The 18,594-nt window shown below is 43.3% G+C and overlaps 1 protein-coding gene across 5 annotated transcripts in view; it reads left to right on the top strand.

The window, feature by feature from the left end:
- FTO (FTO alpha-ketoglutarate dependent dioxygenase) overlaps positions 1 to 18,594 on the top strand; it is a 310,416-nt gene that overhangs the window by 67,559 nt on the left and 224,263 nt on the right. For all 5 annotated transcript variants that reach the window (XM_016142382.2, XM_036231278.1, XM_036231279.1 and 2 more), the window contains exon 2: positions 11,967 to 12,044. In XM_016142382.2, coding sequence (XP_015997868.2) covers positions 11,967 to 12,044 — 78 coding nt within the window. The remainder of the gene's footprint in view (positions 1 to 11,966; positions 12,045 to 18,594) is intronic.

The following is an 18,594-nucleotide window of genomic DNA, read 5'->3' on the forward strand; positions in this document are numbered from 1 at the left end:
GCTGGCTCCTTCGCTCCCTGTCCCGCCCGAGTCTCCCTCCTTCACTTAGTGCGAAAAATTGTGTGTGTGTTCAGCAATGCCGCGCTCTCGTTTCGCAGAACGGGGCTGAGGATCGGCGAGGAAGCGCGACGGGCCACGCTGCCTCCTCATCGAGCAACGTCGTGTCGGCATTTATAGGGCACATCGCTGAATTAGGAGTGGCCTGTGCTGGTCCCCGAGAAATCAGAACCCGATGGGCCTTCTTCAGATCTGAATCCCAACCTGAGTCCGCGAATTCTTTCTCTTCCACCTTCGCTCTTTCTTTACTTTCGACTTCCCGTCCTTTTCGCCTCTCCTTACGTGCCGTTCTGCTTTTGATACGGAATTCATCTTATTCTGCTCACCCTCTACCTCCGTTTCCCTATCTTCTTGGAAAACACTTGGTACCGGGGCTTCATGCGTTTCCCGGGGAGCGGGGAGGCCATGGGATGCGTCTGTTACCTGGACGTACACGGTGCTCTGTCAGTAAGTGCCAGTGCATTGCCTTTTCCCATCCAAACACAGCGCGCGAGTAATAAGAACCAGGCGTTCGAATAAATTAATCACACGCCAGATTCCATTTTGGAAATATTTCAGTTTAAAAGTGTAGTACATTCGTAAAGCTGTAATAATACATTGCAGTGATGAAAGCTTTATCAAAGCTTTTGTGGTCTTGTGCACCTTAAAACTATTATTACCTGTGTTTGGTCTGTTTGTATGTGCTTGTTTAGATAAGTACAGATCTACGAGTACGTGTATGCTCATTTACGTACATACAAACACACAGATATATTCTCTAAGCGAGGACTTGGCGTGCCAGATCTTAGCCCGAACTGAATTTCACAGATGAGAGAGGCAGCCTTGCAGTGGGACCCCCTGGCACAGCCTCGCCTGCAGTCTACCTGGCAAGCAGAGCTGTGATGATGCGTGACACGAGCCCAAGAGCTACAGAATCCCCAGCGGACACAGGCAAAAGCGTTTTTTATCCCCACCCCTAACGAGCTAGGCTGTTCTCCAAAAGCAACAAGTCCTACTTGTCTTGTCGGAGTCGTGGAGCCCCACGACTCTGTGGTTTAAACTCACCGTGCGTGAGATCCCTCTGCAAGCCTCAGCCCAGAAAAACGTCACAGTTCCCTTGGAGCTTGACGACAGTTTCCTGACTTCGAAGCTGGAGAGGAGTCTCATTTCTTATGAGGCCGCCGTTAACGTTTTCTTCTGGTCTAATTCCACGATGCCAAAACATCATGCACGGTCGCTCTGTTTGGAGAACCGTCCGGGGCCTCAGACACTTAAGGCCACATCTAGCTTAGACTCACGTCAGCTGCGTGCGTGTGTGGGTGTGTGTGTGTGGTCTTTTCTCCCCAGACTCCCTGCACTTTGGAATGTCTTCAGATTCTCTATTCTCTTTTTCGCTTTCTGACTTTCACACGTACTCTTGATAGTGTCTGGAATGCATTTTTGTTTTTTAAATTGTAGTAAAATACACGTAACGTAAAATGTACCGTCTTAACTGTTTCTGTGTACATTTCAGTGGCCAAGGACAGCCACGCGCTTGTGCGCCCATCACCACCACCCAGCTCCAGAACTTTTTTATCATCCTACGTGGACACTTTGTACCCACTAAACGCCGACTCCCCAATTCCCCCCGTTTCCCGCCCCAGGAACCGCCTTTCTACTTTGAGCCGTTCTTGGTTCCTCATATAAGTGGAATCAGGCGCTTTGTCCTTTCGTGACTGACTTAGAATAGCGTTCGAGCTTTATTCATGTTATGGTGTGTGCCGGGATGTCCTTTTTAAGAATGCTTCTGTTCTGTCGTACGAGCATACCACGTTTCGTTTTATCCGTTCGTCCGTCGGCGGGGACTTGGGTTGCTTCCACCTGTTGGCTGTTGTGAGTAACGTTGCTATGAAAATGTGTGTGCACACATCTCTCTGAGACCTACTTTTCAGCTCTTTTGGGTGTATACCTCGAAATGGAATTGCTGGATAATACGGTTATTCAGTCTTTATTTTGAAGAGCGGCCATACTGTCTTCCGTAGTGGCTATGTCGTTTCACGGTCCCATCAGGAACGTGCGGGTCCTGGTTCCTCCGCATTCATGCCAACGCTTGTTCTTTTCTTTTTCTTTTCTTTTATTTTTTTAACTATCCCTCCTAATGGCTGTGAGATAGTATCTCTGGATCACTTTGACCACCTTGCCCTCTGCTTGGCTAGCACCTCCCTACCGATGTTTAGTTCCCAGCTCAGATGTCACCTCTCTTGCCATCCGAAAGCTCCCTATCGAGAGCTCCCTGTCCTATCTTTTACGTTAGGTGCTGTAGAACTGTTCTTTGCTTCCTGTATCATAGAACCTCCTGTGTTTGATTATAGTTTGCTTGTTTAATTTGTCTGACACTTCCACCATGTGTCGAGTGCTGTGAAGGCAGGCGTGTCTGTCCTGATGTACCTGCCATGGTCACCGTTGTCCCCTTGAGAGCGGGCTCTAAGGAGAGGCCGTGGCTGGAATATGCAGGTTTACAGACATTCCCCGTGCATTGTCACGAGCAGCCTGGGCTTTGTAGATAAAACAGGTGACTTCTAATCCCAACTCTGACATTTACTAGCTCCGCGATCCTGAACCAGGTGTTTTGTCTGTATAAGTCTTGGCCTCTTCTTCATTCAAATGGGAATGATGATTTCTGCCTCATCCTCTTAAGATCTTGGTAACGATTGAAAGAGTTGGCATAGATAAAAGTGCCTCTTACAGTCAGTAAACATGAGTGAAATGAGTGGGAAGCAGCGGGGGAACAGAAATCCAACGTTGTTAGTCCGACTGGTGACATTAAAGGTTAAAAACAGAAGAAACAGACTTCCGGAAGTTAGGAAAGGAAGATGTTAACTTTGATTTGGGGCTTATTGAGTCTCAGGTGCTTGTAGGGACTTTCATGCTGTAATATCCTAGAGACCGTTGTAAATGGGGGTTTGGGCTAGAGATGAGGATTTGAATGATACCTGTAAGGAACTCATTTTAAGAAGATGAGATTGCCTAGAGGAAGACTGTTTCGTCGCGCGAGGAGTGGAAGGAGAGTAGGGAATATCCGCTAGTAAAGGCAGAGGAAGAAAGACCTGAAGCAGACAGAGGAGGCCGGAGCACAGGCTAGAGGCAGGAAAGGAAGCGGATGTTACAGAAACCCAGGGAAAAGAGGGTCCCGACGGAAAGCAATGCAGGGAGCTGTCCAGTTCTTTCCCAGTGACCAAGGGATGGTCGTCGTAGAGTAAGAAAATCCAAGGAGGGGTTTAATTAATGAATTAAGTAACTAACAGTCTTTCAGGTGGCAGGATTACAGGGGGAAGAGAACGTACTTAGGGAGAGGAAGAGCTTGCTCGCTGATGTGAAATAGAACCGCGGTGCCTGGCACGTGGCCTCGGGAAGGCGGGAGGAAGAGGGGCAGACAAAATTGTTCGTGTTTTTAGTCTCTTTTAAAACCTTATTAACACATACACTGAAATAAAGTGTTTTACACACATATATGTGGCGTTTGTTTTATCACAGGAATTGCATACCCATTTGTCTCTTCACTCATGTAGTTTAATCTTCATGACAGCCCCGTGAGGTAAGTATGATTTCTGTGTCTGCTTTACAGATGGGGAAGCCAAGGCACAGGGGGGTTATTTCCTCAAGGTTACACCGCTGGTAATGAGGAGAGCCAGTATGTGAACCTATAAGGTCTGATTCTAGGGCCTAATCATTTTAGACTCTGTTGTTCCTGTTTCTTCCCCTTGCAGTTGGAGGCCACTTAAAGAGGTATCTATACATCAGCAGTTAAAATCTGAATAGCTGAGTGGAAAGCCTGGTCCTCTGGTTATTGTATCTCAGATTGGAGTGTTCGTATTTCCCAGGGTAATGAAATTATACGTGATAGATTGGATTGCAAGCCTTGGCATATTCGAAGAAGAATAATTTTATTAATATTATTATTCACTTTTTTTAAGCATTTTATTTTATTTTATTATTAGTTTCAGGTATACCTCGATTAGACATTTATAGAGTTTGTGAACTGATACCCCTGATTACTGTATCTTCCCTCTGGCTCTCTACACAGCCATTACATTACTGCTGACTGCATTCCCTAGGCCATGTTCTCCATCCCTGTGACCATCTATCAGCTACTAATTTTTACTTCTTTAATTATTATTCACTTTTTTATCAGACAAGCCAGCAATGGTAATTTTTCATGAGTGGTGTAATTAAAAGAGGGAACTTCAGAACATAAAATGCACATATTGAAATAAGATTAAATACATGCCGATGAAGTGATAGAGTTTTACGCAATGCCTCAATCGAGAAATTGTGATAATAAAGAGTGTGTATTGACTTTCTGGAACCCTGGGAAAGGATAAATGAAAACGAAAAGAAGTATCTCCTCTGTATTATAAACCTCTAAAATAGTTTTTAAATAACTTATTCACCTCGGTATTTTTCTTGCACTTTCATTATAGCTAAGCCAAACTAATAGTTGTGTGAGCAGGGAAGGAATTCTTCTTGTTTTGAAAGTACCATCTCATGCCTTGTATAATTCAGTCGTGGCCGCACAAGGGGAAGCGTTTCATGTCTGATTATGCAGCACTTGCTGTGGGAGCAGCAGAGAGCCGGGGAGGGACAGTAGAGGGCCGAGGATGAGTCAATGGGCAGCCACTGAGGTCACTTACTGATGTCTTGGCTGCCACATCGTCCACATCTGCCTTCCCGTGGTAGCTTGTTTGATCGTGGTGTAATGCTTCAAGCTTCGTAAAATCACAAAGAAGTCAAATCCTACTGGCCTCAAGTGCTATTATTCACAATCGGCCTGCTAGCAGGAAAATATGTCTTGGTTCGATCACAGCAACGCTGAGCTGGGCAAGACACACGGTGAGATGTCATGGAGCTCCGTTCTCTGACCTTCAAGTAGCCTACTAAGGTGTGACATCTCAGGGTGGAAAGTTCCCGGAAGATTGGAGTCCGACTGAGAGAATTTGACTTTTTCATCTCACCAGGTGTGGACAAGAGGCGAATTTTTCACCTCTCGGAAAGCATCAGGGGGTGTGTTCTTGGGTCCTGGAGCTAGAACACAGGTACGAAGGTGAAGGAGTGTCAGGGGATCGATTCTCCCTCTCTCATGCTTTGGAACGGCACCGCCCTCGCTCTTGTGTTCACTTACAGAAGTACGGGTAGCGTTTTCATCGTGAAGAAGGATCTTGGATACGTGACGGTTGCCTGTGTTTTCAGTCGAATACTTGGAGGTGGCTCAAGGAAATTCTAGTTTGCAGGCAGCTCCTCGAAAGGAAATCAAAAGAAGTTAGAAGTTCTAAGTCATTATCCCTGAGTAAAGAATCCAACATTTTATTTTGTTAAAGGGACTTACCTGCTTTGGGGCTAATAGTATATTCTTCCGATGTGGAAACTGCCCTTCTCCCAAAGTGTCCGTCCTTTTCACAGTCAACCCCCAACCAACCTTTACTTCTTTTTAGATCCCGTTTAGCTGCTTTCATCATAGAAAATTTTCAGGAATCTTTCTTTTCCTTTTGAAACTTGGACTGTAGTCTTAAACTTGAGTATTGTAGGCGGGAACTTAAGATCAAGTTGGTGAGACCAAATAGGTTTTAATACTCAAGTTGTCATCTGAAGAGCTAAAGCATATCTTTTGTACCCGTGATTTTTCTTATTTAAAAAAAATTTCCATTGAAATTTATGGGATCAAGGAATGCTATGGCTAACTTTGTGGAAATCTTGGGAAAGTATGAACTGTAGTGAAAGGCGATGTCTTGGGTGGGGGGGGGACATTTTATAAGTGCTGGAAAATATAGCGTTGTTCTAGCTTCACGCAAGAGACATGAGCTCCACCAGGAACTAATTAATTTGTCAGAAAGCTGCTCGGAATAAAAGAGATTCATTGTCTTCCCATGGGCACAAAGTGTAGCTTCTTAGATTTAAATCTGGAAAAGATAGATACCTCAGCAAAAAATGGACAGAAGATATGAACAGAAATTTCACAGAAGAGCGCCTGCAAATGACAGTTAATGTATGAAAAGTTACTCAACCTGATTAACAGTTAAAGAAGTGTAGATTAGAGTGAACTCGTTTTTTTTTTTTTTCCATTTAACAACTTGCCAAAGATTTAAACATTTGATAATAACTGGTGTGTGAGTATATGAAGAAATGGGTATTGTCTATTGATGGGCACGAAATGGATACCGTTTTCCTGGAGGGCAATTTCACAATATGAATCACGAGTCTTCATAGAATATACCTTTGACCTAGTGACTCTCCTGCTGAGAATTTTTATCACAAAGAAATCATCTGTGCCTTCTTGTCAGATGGTGCAATAAGCTCACAATTGTGTATGCCTTCTACTCCGAACACGTATCAGTGACCGATAATACATTAAAAGAATAGAAGATATGAAAAGAGTCATAGTTGGGCGTGCAGACAAGATATTGTAGTGGGCCAAAAAGGGAATTAAACATGAAGGCATAAGCTGGATTGAAACTGTGGGCCTGCCAAGTGTGGAAAGAAAGCGAGAAAGAAAGAAACCAAAAAAAAATAGCAACGGGATTTTAGGTCCTATGGGATAATGGAGAGTGACAGTTTACCGCTTGAAATGGGGCCAGAACTAGGCTAAGGAGGGAGGTGAAGTTGTACTTCTCATTAAAGGAGACTGAAAAAAGACAACCATGTTGGGGAAATAGCTTTATATGGGTTTTGAGGGACAGAATAAGATAGATAAAGCTTCAAGAATAGGAACGGAAGCGGTCTGATTGTGGAGGAGTCGGGGAGAGATGGCAATGCTTTGAATCACCATTGTACGAGGCTGTGTCCTAGCCTGGCGGCGTGTGGATCCTGGTGGAGTCACCTGCTGAAACAGTATGGAGGAAAAGGTGAGCGTAGATGGAGAGAGAGGAGGGGGTAGAAGCAAAGACAAAAAAGGTGTCCACCTAGAATGAACCTTCAAAACAAAATATCAAAATGCTTGAAGAAAGTAAATGCTAATAAAGGTAGCTAACACAATCAACAGTGAAAACAAAAATTCGTTCCAGATGAGATTTTTACAGAAAAGTCAGTCAAAGACCAAAATAAGCATGTGCAGGAAATTCAAAGAGATAAGTGACGGCATCACAGCCATAAAAATGAAATTTAAAAATGCCCCCAAATACGCGGAAATGGAACAGGAACATCTAGCTATACATGAAAAAAAGAGCCATTTACGAAATTTGGGAATAAAACATCTAGCCATAGAAAAAATAAACTCCATCGAGGGGACGAATTTTAGACCTGATACAGTTAAAAGGAGAGTTGGTGAAGTGGAAGAGAGTAATGAGGAAGTCGCTCTGGATGTCGCCTGAAGAGACTCGAGATTTCAAAAAAGGAGCGAGAGAACACTGAGGAGACTCGGAGGATAGTTTGAGAGGTTCCAACATATGTCTGACGGGAGTTTCAGCAAAGAGAGTGAAGGTCATCATGGAGAAGCAAAGGCCGTAGAGCTAGGAGTTGAGAATTTTTCGCATTCAGAGACTTGAGTCCTCGGGTTCCTTTGTGGCACTTGTGAGCAGCTCGATGTATTTGGCACGAGGGTAAGAGCAGAGAAGCGCGTGAGCAGAGCCGTGTGCTGCAGAGCCCGGCTGTGGGGGTCTATCTGCACCTCAGGGTGGAGAGCCCCAGCTGACCAGACCTGAGCGGCAACCGCCGGCTGCAGCTCCCTCCGCTGCCAAGGACGCTGTGATGTGTGTGTTTACCAGCTGGTTGGCGTTGGACAAAAAAATTGTCAGAGCTGTTTCTTTCCCTCCTCACTCTTTAGTGCCCCCCCCCCAGATACATCATTGTACATCACAAAAGTATAGAATTTCTTAGAGCCAAAGAGTCATCTTCATTTTATAACTGAATTCCACGCTAAGAATTAATGGGTCATATGTTTGAGCTGATAGTAAGTAGTATGTGAAATAGGCAATATGTTTACATAGTTCAAAATCAAAACCCTATGAAATGGAGTATTTTAAATAGTCCAGTTCCACCCCTGTCGCCCGGTCATTTGCCACCTCTACCCCTGATAGATGACCCCAGGAATAGTTCGTCACCTTCCTTTATGTTTCTGCATGCACATACGAGCAGATGTTCTGTCCCTTGGCTTTTACATCCCCATAAGTCCCAGAGAGCTTTTTTTATTTCACTAACGGGAGCTCCCTCGTTCTCGTTGACTACTGCTTGGTGTACATTAGATCGTGTGGACGTACCGTGGTTTATTACCCCTCCTCTGCGGATGAACGCTTGAATGGCTTCTCATCTTTTTGTTTAGTTAACATACAATTTACGCCCCATGAAATCTACCCTTTTAAAGCGTGCAGTTAAGTGGTTTTTCGTATGTCTCCAAGCTTTTGTGCTATAAATGCGACCCAGTGAGTTAGCTCGTGCATGCATTTTCCTGAACATGATATAGTATACCTGTAGAAAAAAATCCTTGGAAGTAGGAGTTCTGGATCGAAGAGGAAATGCATTTGAATTTCGGTAGGAATTGTCCATTGCCCTCCATCGGTATTATACTATTTTGGACTCCTGAGTACGAGAAGGCTTGCTTCTTCTTCATAGCTGTGCCCAGAGGGACTTTGCCTTTTTATAAAGCGATCTTAATTTTTAAGGAATGTGTGATGTTCATGAACTACTAATTCAATCTAACATTGATCCCCGATTGCTTTCGCCAAAGTAAATGTAACCGAGAGCCCTTTCTGAATGGATAAAGATGGTTACCTATTGTCGATCTTGTTATCTAATTGGTGACACTGCCGGTTGTGGATGCTGGTGTGCCGAGCAGAAGTCACCTGTTCTCAAACTGAGCGATTTCCTGACCCTCCATTCTCTCCTCTGCTGTGGATATACTGATGCTTACGGCATTAAACGTTAAAATCCCCAGTGGAGGAAGACCACTGGATTCTGCTCGCTCTGTATAGTAGGAACATTCTTGTAGAATTTCATCCTTTCGGTAGAGCTTTCCACATTCCAGTGTTTAATATCTGTTTGGTACCCTGGGCCTCAACTGAGCCGAGAAGTGGTTGGTTTTATGATACTTTAGCTAAAGTATTAATTATAAACAGAATTTCAGCCTCGCTGGTGCTTGTTGATTTGTAGGACAGGTCTGTTGCTTTTTAATCCGATCAAAGTGGAGTATATAATTCCTTATGGGAATCTACCTTTGGAAATCTTCTGATACGCAGGTTAGCGTTACGGGCCTCTGACGAGATTTTAAGGTGGTGTGTGTAAGGCAGAGGCGTTTCAGAGTTTAAGATGCCGTGTGCATTTGAGTTATTTGAGGCTTCCGCGATGGGTCAAATTCTGGTGGAAGGGGCTTTCAAATATTCTGTCTGTAAAAATGACCGGTAAAGATTCATAGGAAAATACGGGCTTTCCTGAGCTTGAAGTAAAAAATTGGGGTATAGATTTTGATTAAATTCGTGATGGAATGCACGAATGTGCAGGCTTACGCATGGAAATATCATCAGTTCGTTCTATGTCCTAAATAATGGCTGATGTTGAAAACAGATAAACCACTTCATCAGTGATTTATCAAAACTAATGGCTTGTGTTAGTATTTATAGGTCCTTCATAGAGGAAAATTGATTATAGTTTAACTGGCAAGCCAGTCTTATTACAGATGAGAAAAGACCTATAGTCAAAGCAAAATGCTTTCATTCAAGAAACGGACTAGAATGTTGTAAGAGTAGAATTTACTGTCTTGTCTCTCTTAGTTTGGCTGCTTGCTGGGTTGTATTCCTATTTTCTTTATTCATGATTATACACAAGACCCAGAAAGAATTTGAGTTCTGCCCAAAGGTTGCTCTGGGCTGCTCTGGGCTGGTTTAGTGGGGGACGTCCGCTTTCCCGGGCGGGGGAGGACGTGCCAGGGCCACCGTGTCTGGTCGAGCAGGTGGTTCGCTGCGTGATGGTGGTGCTCCCTGGAGCAGGGGGGTGCTGAAATCCAGTCGTGTTCACCGAGCCGTGTCCTCCGGAGCAGGGCGGCCTCATCCTCGCCAAGGTTTGCTAGTGGCTGCCGGCAACCTGAGTACGCATTTTATTGCAGTTTTCTTGGAAAATCAGTTGTGTCTGCCTTTTCCATTCTTCTTTCAGAAAATTTTTCTGCTTTGTCATTTCTATGTGTATGTGTGTCCGTGTACACACACATATGCCATTTAGATACCATGTTTACACACACATAGTATATATGTATTTGGATAGAAGGTCAGATATCCTTTGAAAAACCATCCTTCGGAAGGAAGGCACCACCTAGCGTGTATTGGGCTCCTTATAACGTACTTTGTAGTATGGGGACCTCACTTACGCTGTGTGAGCAGCTCGGCAGTACAGGGTTGCCCCGCTATCTGGAAGTCGAGCTTTTCTATGAAAACGCAAGCCGAAATAGCGTAAAGGGAACCGACAGTGACCCTTAACTTACGGAGAACAATCTTTGAGCATTCCGAGACCCCAAAAAATAACCTGCCCAGTCATACCAAATAGCACATACAAGCTAAAATAACGCTGACGTATATAGTAAAAGCAGGGATGATGTGATAAATACCCAGCCTGTGTAAAGTAGAAATGATGTAAGTATAGTAAAGTTTCACTTATTAAAAAGACTGATGTCTCCTTAAATGTAAGATAATGGAACATGATGCTTTGTACACCCGTCAATCTACTCGAGCAACAGACTTTCCATTTCATCCATTTCTGGGTACCGACCGGACGAGACCACTCTGCTACTCACCAAACCAACAGAAACTCCGGCAGCTTTCAAGATTCTTTCTTGCTGTGTCTCAGTAGCACAGTGGTGGATGCAGGCAGATTCTTTGCACACACAATGTCATTATTTCGTTCACGATCAAAACGCTAACTCCATTCAGTTCTCCGCGAAGCGTAACACTTGACGAGCTGTCTTAGGCTTTTCTGATACCTTAGGCTCATCTTGCTAATTCGATGCACAAGGTAGATTGAGACAAAGCACAGATGCTCACAGACAGTTCAAGGCCAGGGTGGCTGGATGCTGAGATGCCGAGTGTGGTTTCTGGGGGAGGAGCCGGGCGGGGCCGCTCCCGCTGCCGGGGTGCCGCGGCCTCTAGCACAGCTCACTGCGGAACAAACTCCCAACAGTACTTTTGCTTTTCGCCTTTTTTTCTTAAAGGCGAAAACCCTCTTCGGATTTCTTGTGGTTCACGAAAACAGGTACTGAGGTAGGTCATTGCAGAAGCGAAGTGATGTAATGTGAACTTTTAGAAAGCAGGGAAGATCTGTGTTTGGGAAGACAGTCTCTTTACATGGCCTCAGACAGTGCTAGCTGTGGGTGCTTAAAAAGATTTCTTCATAAAATTGAAAAAGAAAAGAAACAAAGATGATTATTACAGATTTAATAAGTATTCTAGCAATGAAAGGTCACTTTAGAAAAGTAATAATGTAAGCGAATATGGTCTCAAATAAAGGTTTACTGGATGAATAAATATTCCACACATCCCGATGTTATGCACATGGGTACTTATGGCTTGGTTTGGTGTTTCTAGTGATGGTATCATGGAAGTATTCAACACCTGCTCCGTCTCCAGCAAATCTCACAGACAGGAAGCTTTGCTCTGGAAAACTGTATTGGATGACTCAGAAGGTGGTTCTAGAGATGGGAAAAGACCTCGATGTTAAAGAGACGTTCAAGAGTTAATCAAACTGTTTCAGGAAACATGAGAGGGAATAAAATCATTATTTCTCCAATGTGTAGTTTAATGCATCTAATTAAATTAATACACTTTATGGTTGACCATTTGACTGATTTCTATCTCTGACAGTTTATACATTCAAGTCGGCTAGATTTTTGTCCTGCTGTTCTCTTATTGGAAAAATAAGGGAGTGTCTTATATTTTGGGTCACTTTATAGTCAGTCACCTATAATTATTATTATTTTAAAACAGAAACGGAGACTTCTCGAAGAGCTCGAAGACACTTGGCTTCCTTATCTGACCCCCAAAGATGATGAATTCTATCAGCAGGTAAGGTCTTTGAATACTTTGATCAATTTGTAGTGATGCGTTCTGGTCTACCTCAGTTTACCCGTGAAGCAGCTGTGGTCTGGAGAGGTTAGGTGAGAAGGGAGAACGTCTCGTCACCCACAGAACATCTCGGTCCCTTCACAGTCTGCCTTCTGCTGTGCACCCGGTGCCGTTCCACAGCGGACTGTCCTCCCCGTCACCCCCAAACGTTCCACGCGCTTCACTACTTCCTTGCCTCCGCTCACTCTGTTTCTTCTGCATAAAGTATCCTGTTGCCAGCTGAGCTGATTCTTCAAGATTCACTTACACATCAGGGGCTGTGTGAGTTTCTTCGACGTACCCACGAGGGGCGTTGACTGCCCACTCCTCCGTGCCACGCGGGCCTTACGGATACCTCCACTGTACCTGTCACGTTGTGTTGCACTTACGGGCCTCTGGGATTTCTGTGCCTTTATCCCGACGATCCCAGACCTCTGTCTCCCTTGCGACCCCACAATGCTCCAGTTCCAACCGCCTGCTGGGTGGCTCTACTTAAAAGTCTGGTAGGTGCATCTCATGCACGTGATCCATGTCACTTAATTAAGCAAATGTATTTAGCTCCCCTCTGTGCCAGATTTTAGGCACTGAAGCTGAATTTGCAAAAAATGACAAAAGATTCCTGTCTTCTTTGAGTTTATTTCTTGAGGGGCAGAGAGAGGAAGGGGGTTGACATTTAAAAATAGGGGAGAGAGAAAGACATTAAAAAAAACATAGAAGAAAAATGTTAGAGGCAAAGCTAGTGCAGAGATAAATTACGCAGGCAAGGGCATTGCAAGTGGGTGGTTGCAGAAGGCCGTCCTGCAGTGACCTTGGCACAAAGACCTCATGGAGGTGCGGGAGCAAGCCACGCAGATACCTGCGGGGAGAATGTTCTGGGTGTAGGGAACAGCAGAGCCTCCAGGCTACGTTTGAGGAAGGCATCCCGGGGAGCCTATGCAGAGCAAAGCAGGAGAGCTGGGGAGGCCACGGGGCAAGACCACGGCGACACCCTGGTTAGGCAGGGACTTGGCCCTGGGGCGAGAACACGGGCTGCGACTCTGAGAGACGCAGTGCGCGCGGGGTCGGGGCCCACGGGTGACGCGGAGCGACTGGCTTTTCCGTGAGGGTCCCTTTCGCAGGAAGCCTGCTGTCCGTCCTCCCCTCTCGCGGCCTTGCCCGGGTCTCCGCCTTCCCGTCTGAAAACCCGCCGTGGCCAGCTTCTCCCGTCGCCGGCGGCCCTCCTGCGGTCTCCGGGCACCGGCAGCGCGACCGCTTCGGAACCCCCCGGGGGGTTTGCTTCTCCTCCCGTTCGCAGACACTGTCTCAGGGCAGCCGCTCACCTCATCGTCTCCCACCGGCGGTTTGAACTCTCCCCCGATGGGTGTTCCCCGCGTGCGCCCCAGGGCCAGGACACTTGGGTTCCCGTGACTCTGTCCGACTCGTCGCCCCTTGCTCTGTCCAGTTCGCTGGGTCTCTCTTGCCCCTGAAGGCAAAGCCCGCACATCCCACGAGGCCACCGACCACCGCCCCGGTCTGAGGTCTCCCCAGGGCCCCCTCTGGGGCCTCGGCTCCTGTCAGACGATTTCTTGCTGCGTCCGAGTTCGTCGGGCCCTTCCATCCTCCATGCCATCTGTCATGCCAACTCTTTCCTCCTCCCCTTTTCTGTCTGGTGAGCATCTCCTCACCCTTAAAGACCCTGCTTAAATACTTCCTCTCCTGCGAAGATAACCAGGAAATCCCACTTGATTTTCCTGTCAGAAATATTAAAGCTCTAACTGCTGCTCGCCACCTCTGCCACTGGCGCCGGAGCCACAGCCTCCCTCCTCTCCCGCCCCCACGGCCGGTCCGTTTCAGCACCGCATCTGCAGGGCTCTTTTTCAAACATAAATCAGCCCGTTCCGCTAACCCGCTCGCTCTTAGGTAGCTCCCCATCTTGCTCAGAGTAAAATCCGAGGACCTCACATCCACCTCCAGCTCTGGCTCCTGCCCCAAGGCCTTTGCAGTTAATGATCCCTCTGCCCTGAACTCTCCTGCTCCCAGGTGTCTGCAGGGTTTCCGTCCTCATCGCTTGCATTCCTCTGCTCAGGTATCAGCTGATCCGAGGGGCCCTCTCTGACCATCCCGGGTGCAATGGTACCGTTCGCCCCGGCATGCATGTCTGACTTACCTGGGTTAATTTTTCTCCATAGCACTTATCACAATCTAAAATACTGTATATTTTACCAAATAAATAAATAAATAAATAAATAAATAAATAAATAAATAAATAAATAAATAGGTAAAGTACTATATACATTGTAAGCTACGTATGTTGTATATTCGTATACTGTATCTGTAAACGTGAGCTCCTGGAGAGCTTCCAGAAGTTTCTCTCTCTCTGTCTTCCCAGCACCCAGTGCTTTGCAAGTCGTATGTGCTGGGTAACTATGTATTCAGCAAACAAGGACTTTGCAGGTTCCTTTCTTCATCATTTATTCCCATCCGCCATAGCGGTACATTCGTACTTCTGTGATAAGTGTCTCTCTAACTATTGGTTCATATTTCTCTCTTTCCTATTAAACTACAAGGTGCTACGAAACAGGACCTGACTTGTTTTTATCGTTGTATTTATAACAGTGTCTAGTACAGAGTGGATATTCTATAAATTTTAAATACACCACGAAAAAGATCTACTGAATGAATAAATGAACAAACATCTTTGTATTGCTTTGTAGTAAACCATATGTTACCACAAGACTCAGGGGCCAAATAAATATATAGCCCATTTGTCGGGGGTTTGCTGCCAAGTCATAAGCATTTTACAGTGAAAATTATGTAGAAAATATGACTGAAATAGTGCAGATTTCGATAGAGTGCAAAATATAAAATGTTACCAGCAAAATCTGTTAAAAGCCATATTAGACATGTACTCCTTTGAAATCAGAGTATCCCAACCCTTATAAATAAAGGACATTTCCCAGCCCGTTTGAAGATTTTAAATTTTATTTCGCTCTACTGAAAGTTGAGATCCATTGGGCTTCATTGCAGTGAGCCTCCTGTAAACTGGTATTTTATTCATTCAACACCGTGTCTGACTTCTCTGTGTGATGAAATCCTTTTAGAAGAAGCATCCCTTGGTATGAGAGGAAGAGGTAGGATTTTTATATAATGGTTTAAAATAGGTTGAAAATAAAGCCTATGCTCCAGAGAACCTTGCATTCCGCATCTTTCAGCCATCGATAAAGGCCTGGCATGTTGGCAGTTTACATCTAAAATACCTTTCCAAATGCTTATTAAACTATATAATCATCATTTATGTCAAAGAATCTTTTATAGATCTCAAGAAATATATTATGTGACCAGACAACTATTAATATAATTGCCTGACTGTATACTCCATGGAAAAACTTTAACGGGATTAAATGAAAAAAAAAAAAAATTTAGCATATTTGGAAATCTGCCAACAGCTGTTCCAAATTATTGTGCGACTTCTGATGTTCTGCATGTACCTGTCCAAAGTGGAAAGTGAACTTATTTGTTTGACAGAGTGAGTTCATATTAAATTATTTAATGTTCAGCTCTTTTCCAGAGTTACTTGCTGTTCTCTTTAAAGAAAAATTTAACAAACTCTACCTGGCCTTTTATGTATCTGGCACTAATCTAATTACTTAATAAATAATAAGAGAGGGCATTTAGGTTTGGGTTTTTTTTTTTTTTCTCTTGCACTTGTTTTGACGTAGCAACAAAATTAGCCAATTATTATTATTTGTATTCATTGTGGTCAAATCAAAATTTCCTAGAGCGTTGAGCAACATTCCAAGTCAGATTTCAATAGTAACAGAGCAGAAAAATGGGAAAATTTTGCAAATTTAAGGTCATCGAAAAGAATGTCCTGGCAAACATGAGAAATGCCATGAAATGAACTTAAATTCTTGAATGAAATCTCTTTTTCCTGATTTAAAAAATATTATACATTTATTTTTGAAAATTTGAAAAACATACAGATGTCTAAAGAAGGAAATCGAAATTATACCCACGTTCACTACTTGGAGATAAGATAAACTTTTGGCCTTCTTTTTCTCCCACTCGTTTTTTTTCTGTGAATATTTACATATCTACATTTTTTTTTTGTTTTATGAAACTAAGATCCTGTTGTCTCAATATCTTGTTACTAATTTCTCGTATAACAGTAGTTTTTTCCTTACATTTTTCATAAAACTATGAAAATTCTAATGCGTGTTACTCTATCTAGTGCTTTATCACATACAGAGCAGTTTCCCCTCTGATCTCCTGTCGAGCGTCTTGGTGGTTTTCAGTTTCTATAAATTATTATAAGTAATAGTATGATGAATATCCTTATACTCTTGACAGATTTCTCAATTTCCCTATGATGAAGTCTTAGAAGTAAAATAGCTAGACGAAAAGATATGAACATATTAGGTTTCGATAGATTTTGTCCAATTGGCCTTAAGCAGAGTTATAATAATTGGCATTTCTAATTGCAGACTATCAGAATATTTGATTTTGCCCTCACCAGCAGTGTGTATTATTATGATAAACTTTTTTTTCAAATTTAATAGGCCAAACTAAATTAGTTATAACTTAATATAAATTATATTTATATATTTTTTGACTTTGGTGCATTGTTTCTATATTGAAGAGTCTTCATTATTAATTTAAGTGTGAATTTTACTATTGGTGTATACAAACACACAGATTTATGTGTATATATGTATTTAAATTTGGAATTTTTTTTATTAAGAATATTAAGCCCCTTTCTGCCATATAGATAACAAATATTTTTTTTGTTTAGTGTTTGCCTTTTAATTTTATAATTCTTTTTTGTAAAAGTTTAAAAATTTGTGTGTTCAAATGTATCAGTCTTCCTTTTTAAAGCAGTTTACTGATAAACTGTATGTATGTATGATTTACATGCCATAAATTCATCTTATAAAACTGTACAATTCAGTAATTTTTGGTAAATTTGCAGTTGTACAACCGTCACCATAGTGGTTTTAGAATAGCACTCCAAAAAGATTCCTCATGCCTCTGCAGTCAGTTTTATTTTCCACTCCAGCCCAGACACTTGCTAATCTGTTTCCACCAGCATTAAAGCTTTTAAAAAAAAATTCTTATAAAGAAATCTCGAGCCGGTTATACTGGAGCCAAATGCTGGGGTATAATGGAGAATAAAAAAAGCTAACTTCTTTTAGGAGATTGCAGTCTTGTAGGAGAGATTATGAAACACATAATAGTCCCAACAACTCTATAGTTACAGATTGATAAGTGCTATGAAAGAGAAGTCAGATGTGTGATGAATGACAACGGGGGCTTCCTAGTGGAGTGTGGAGACGCAGGGAAGGATTCTTGAAGAAAGAGACCCAGATGAGGAGGCCCTGCCGGGTAGAGAGGTTGGGGAAAGAGCCTGCCGTGCGTGTGAACGCCGGGCCCCTGAGGCCTGCAGGGAAAGGAGCAGATGAGGTTGGTCAGTGGGAAAAGGGCCACGAGTTATCAGTGAAAAAAAAATTTTTTGAATGCTTTCCTGTGTCATTATTACTGTTTGATTTTTTAGAACGCTGTTTTTAATGCCAAGGTGTTTGCACCTGATGCTCACGTGGTTACGTGCCTTCCCCAGGTCCTTAGCGTCACAGTGCCCTGTGTTAAACACATTTTCTGCAGTCTCCAGCCCCAGGAGATACTGAACAGTAGCGGCAGGAGTTGTATGAGTACATGTATGCACACGTGTGTTACTTCTGGCCTTCTACCTCTCTCTGCCCCGGAAGGAGTATGTTCTAAAACAAAGTTCCTGGGAACCACCTTACTTCTCCTTACTGTATTATGTTAAAGGCTATATATTATATTAAAATAACACCGAATTGTTAAGAAAGTATGGAGAAATTTCCTTCTTAATTATCGCTGCTAGTTAAATGTGCTTCAGGTTATACTGAGGCCTTGGGGATTTGCTCAGAGAATAAAATTTTTATTATTTTAGTGATAAAATTAGTTACCGCTCATGGCTCCAGAATGTTCCTTCTCTTGCTTACTAGATTCTGTCATTTCCTTCATGAGCTTTGTAAACAGAAAGTGGGATGTTTCTGTTTTTGTTTTCCAGTTGGGGTAAATGAGGTATAGAAGTTACAAATTCTGAATAGCTCTCTTACAGTCTCTGTGACAGTCTGTAGTGGTATGCCATATGACTCTGCTGTTTTTCACTCTAAATCAATCTTCCTTCTTCCTTTCTTCCTTTCTTTCCTTTCTCTTCTTCTTCTTTCTTCCTTTCTTTCTTTCTCTTCTTTCTTTCTTTCTTCTTTCTTTCTTTCTTTCTTTCTTCTTTCTTTCTTTCTTTCTTTCTTTCTTTCTTTCCTTTCTTCCCTCCCTCTCTTCCTCCCTCCCTCCTTCCTTCCTTCTTCAGTGAGTATATTCTAGACACTAGTATTATAGTTGTGAACAAAATTCTCATGGCGGTTGTGTTCATGGAGCTTAGTGTCTGTCTCCCAAAGAGCGGCGATTTCTCTTTCAGTGGAAGCATTGGAGGAGAGACCAATTTGTCCAG

This window comes from Rousettus aegyptiacus, unplaced genomic scaffold (assembly GCF_014176215.1).
Source record: "Rousettus aegyptiacus isolate mRouAeg1 unplaced genomic scaffold, mRouAeg1.p scaffold_m13_p_14, whole genome shotgun sequence".
Lineage (NCBI taxonomy): Eukaryota > Metazoa > Chordata > Mammalia > Chiroptera > Pteropodidae > Rousettus > Rousettus aegyptiacus.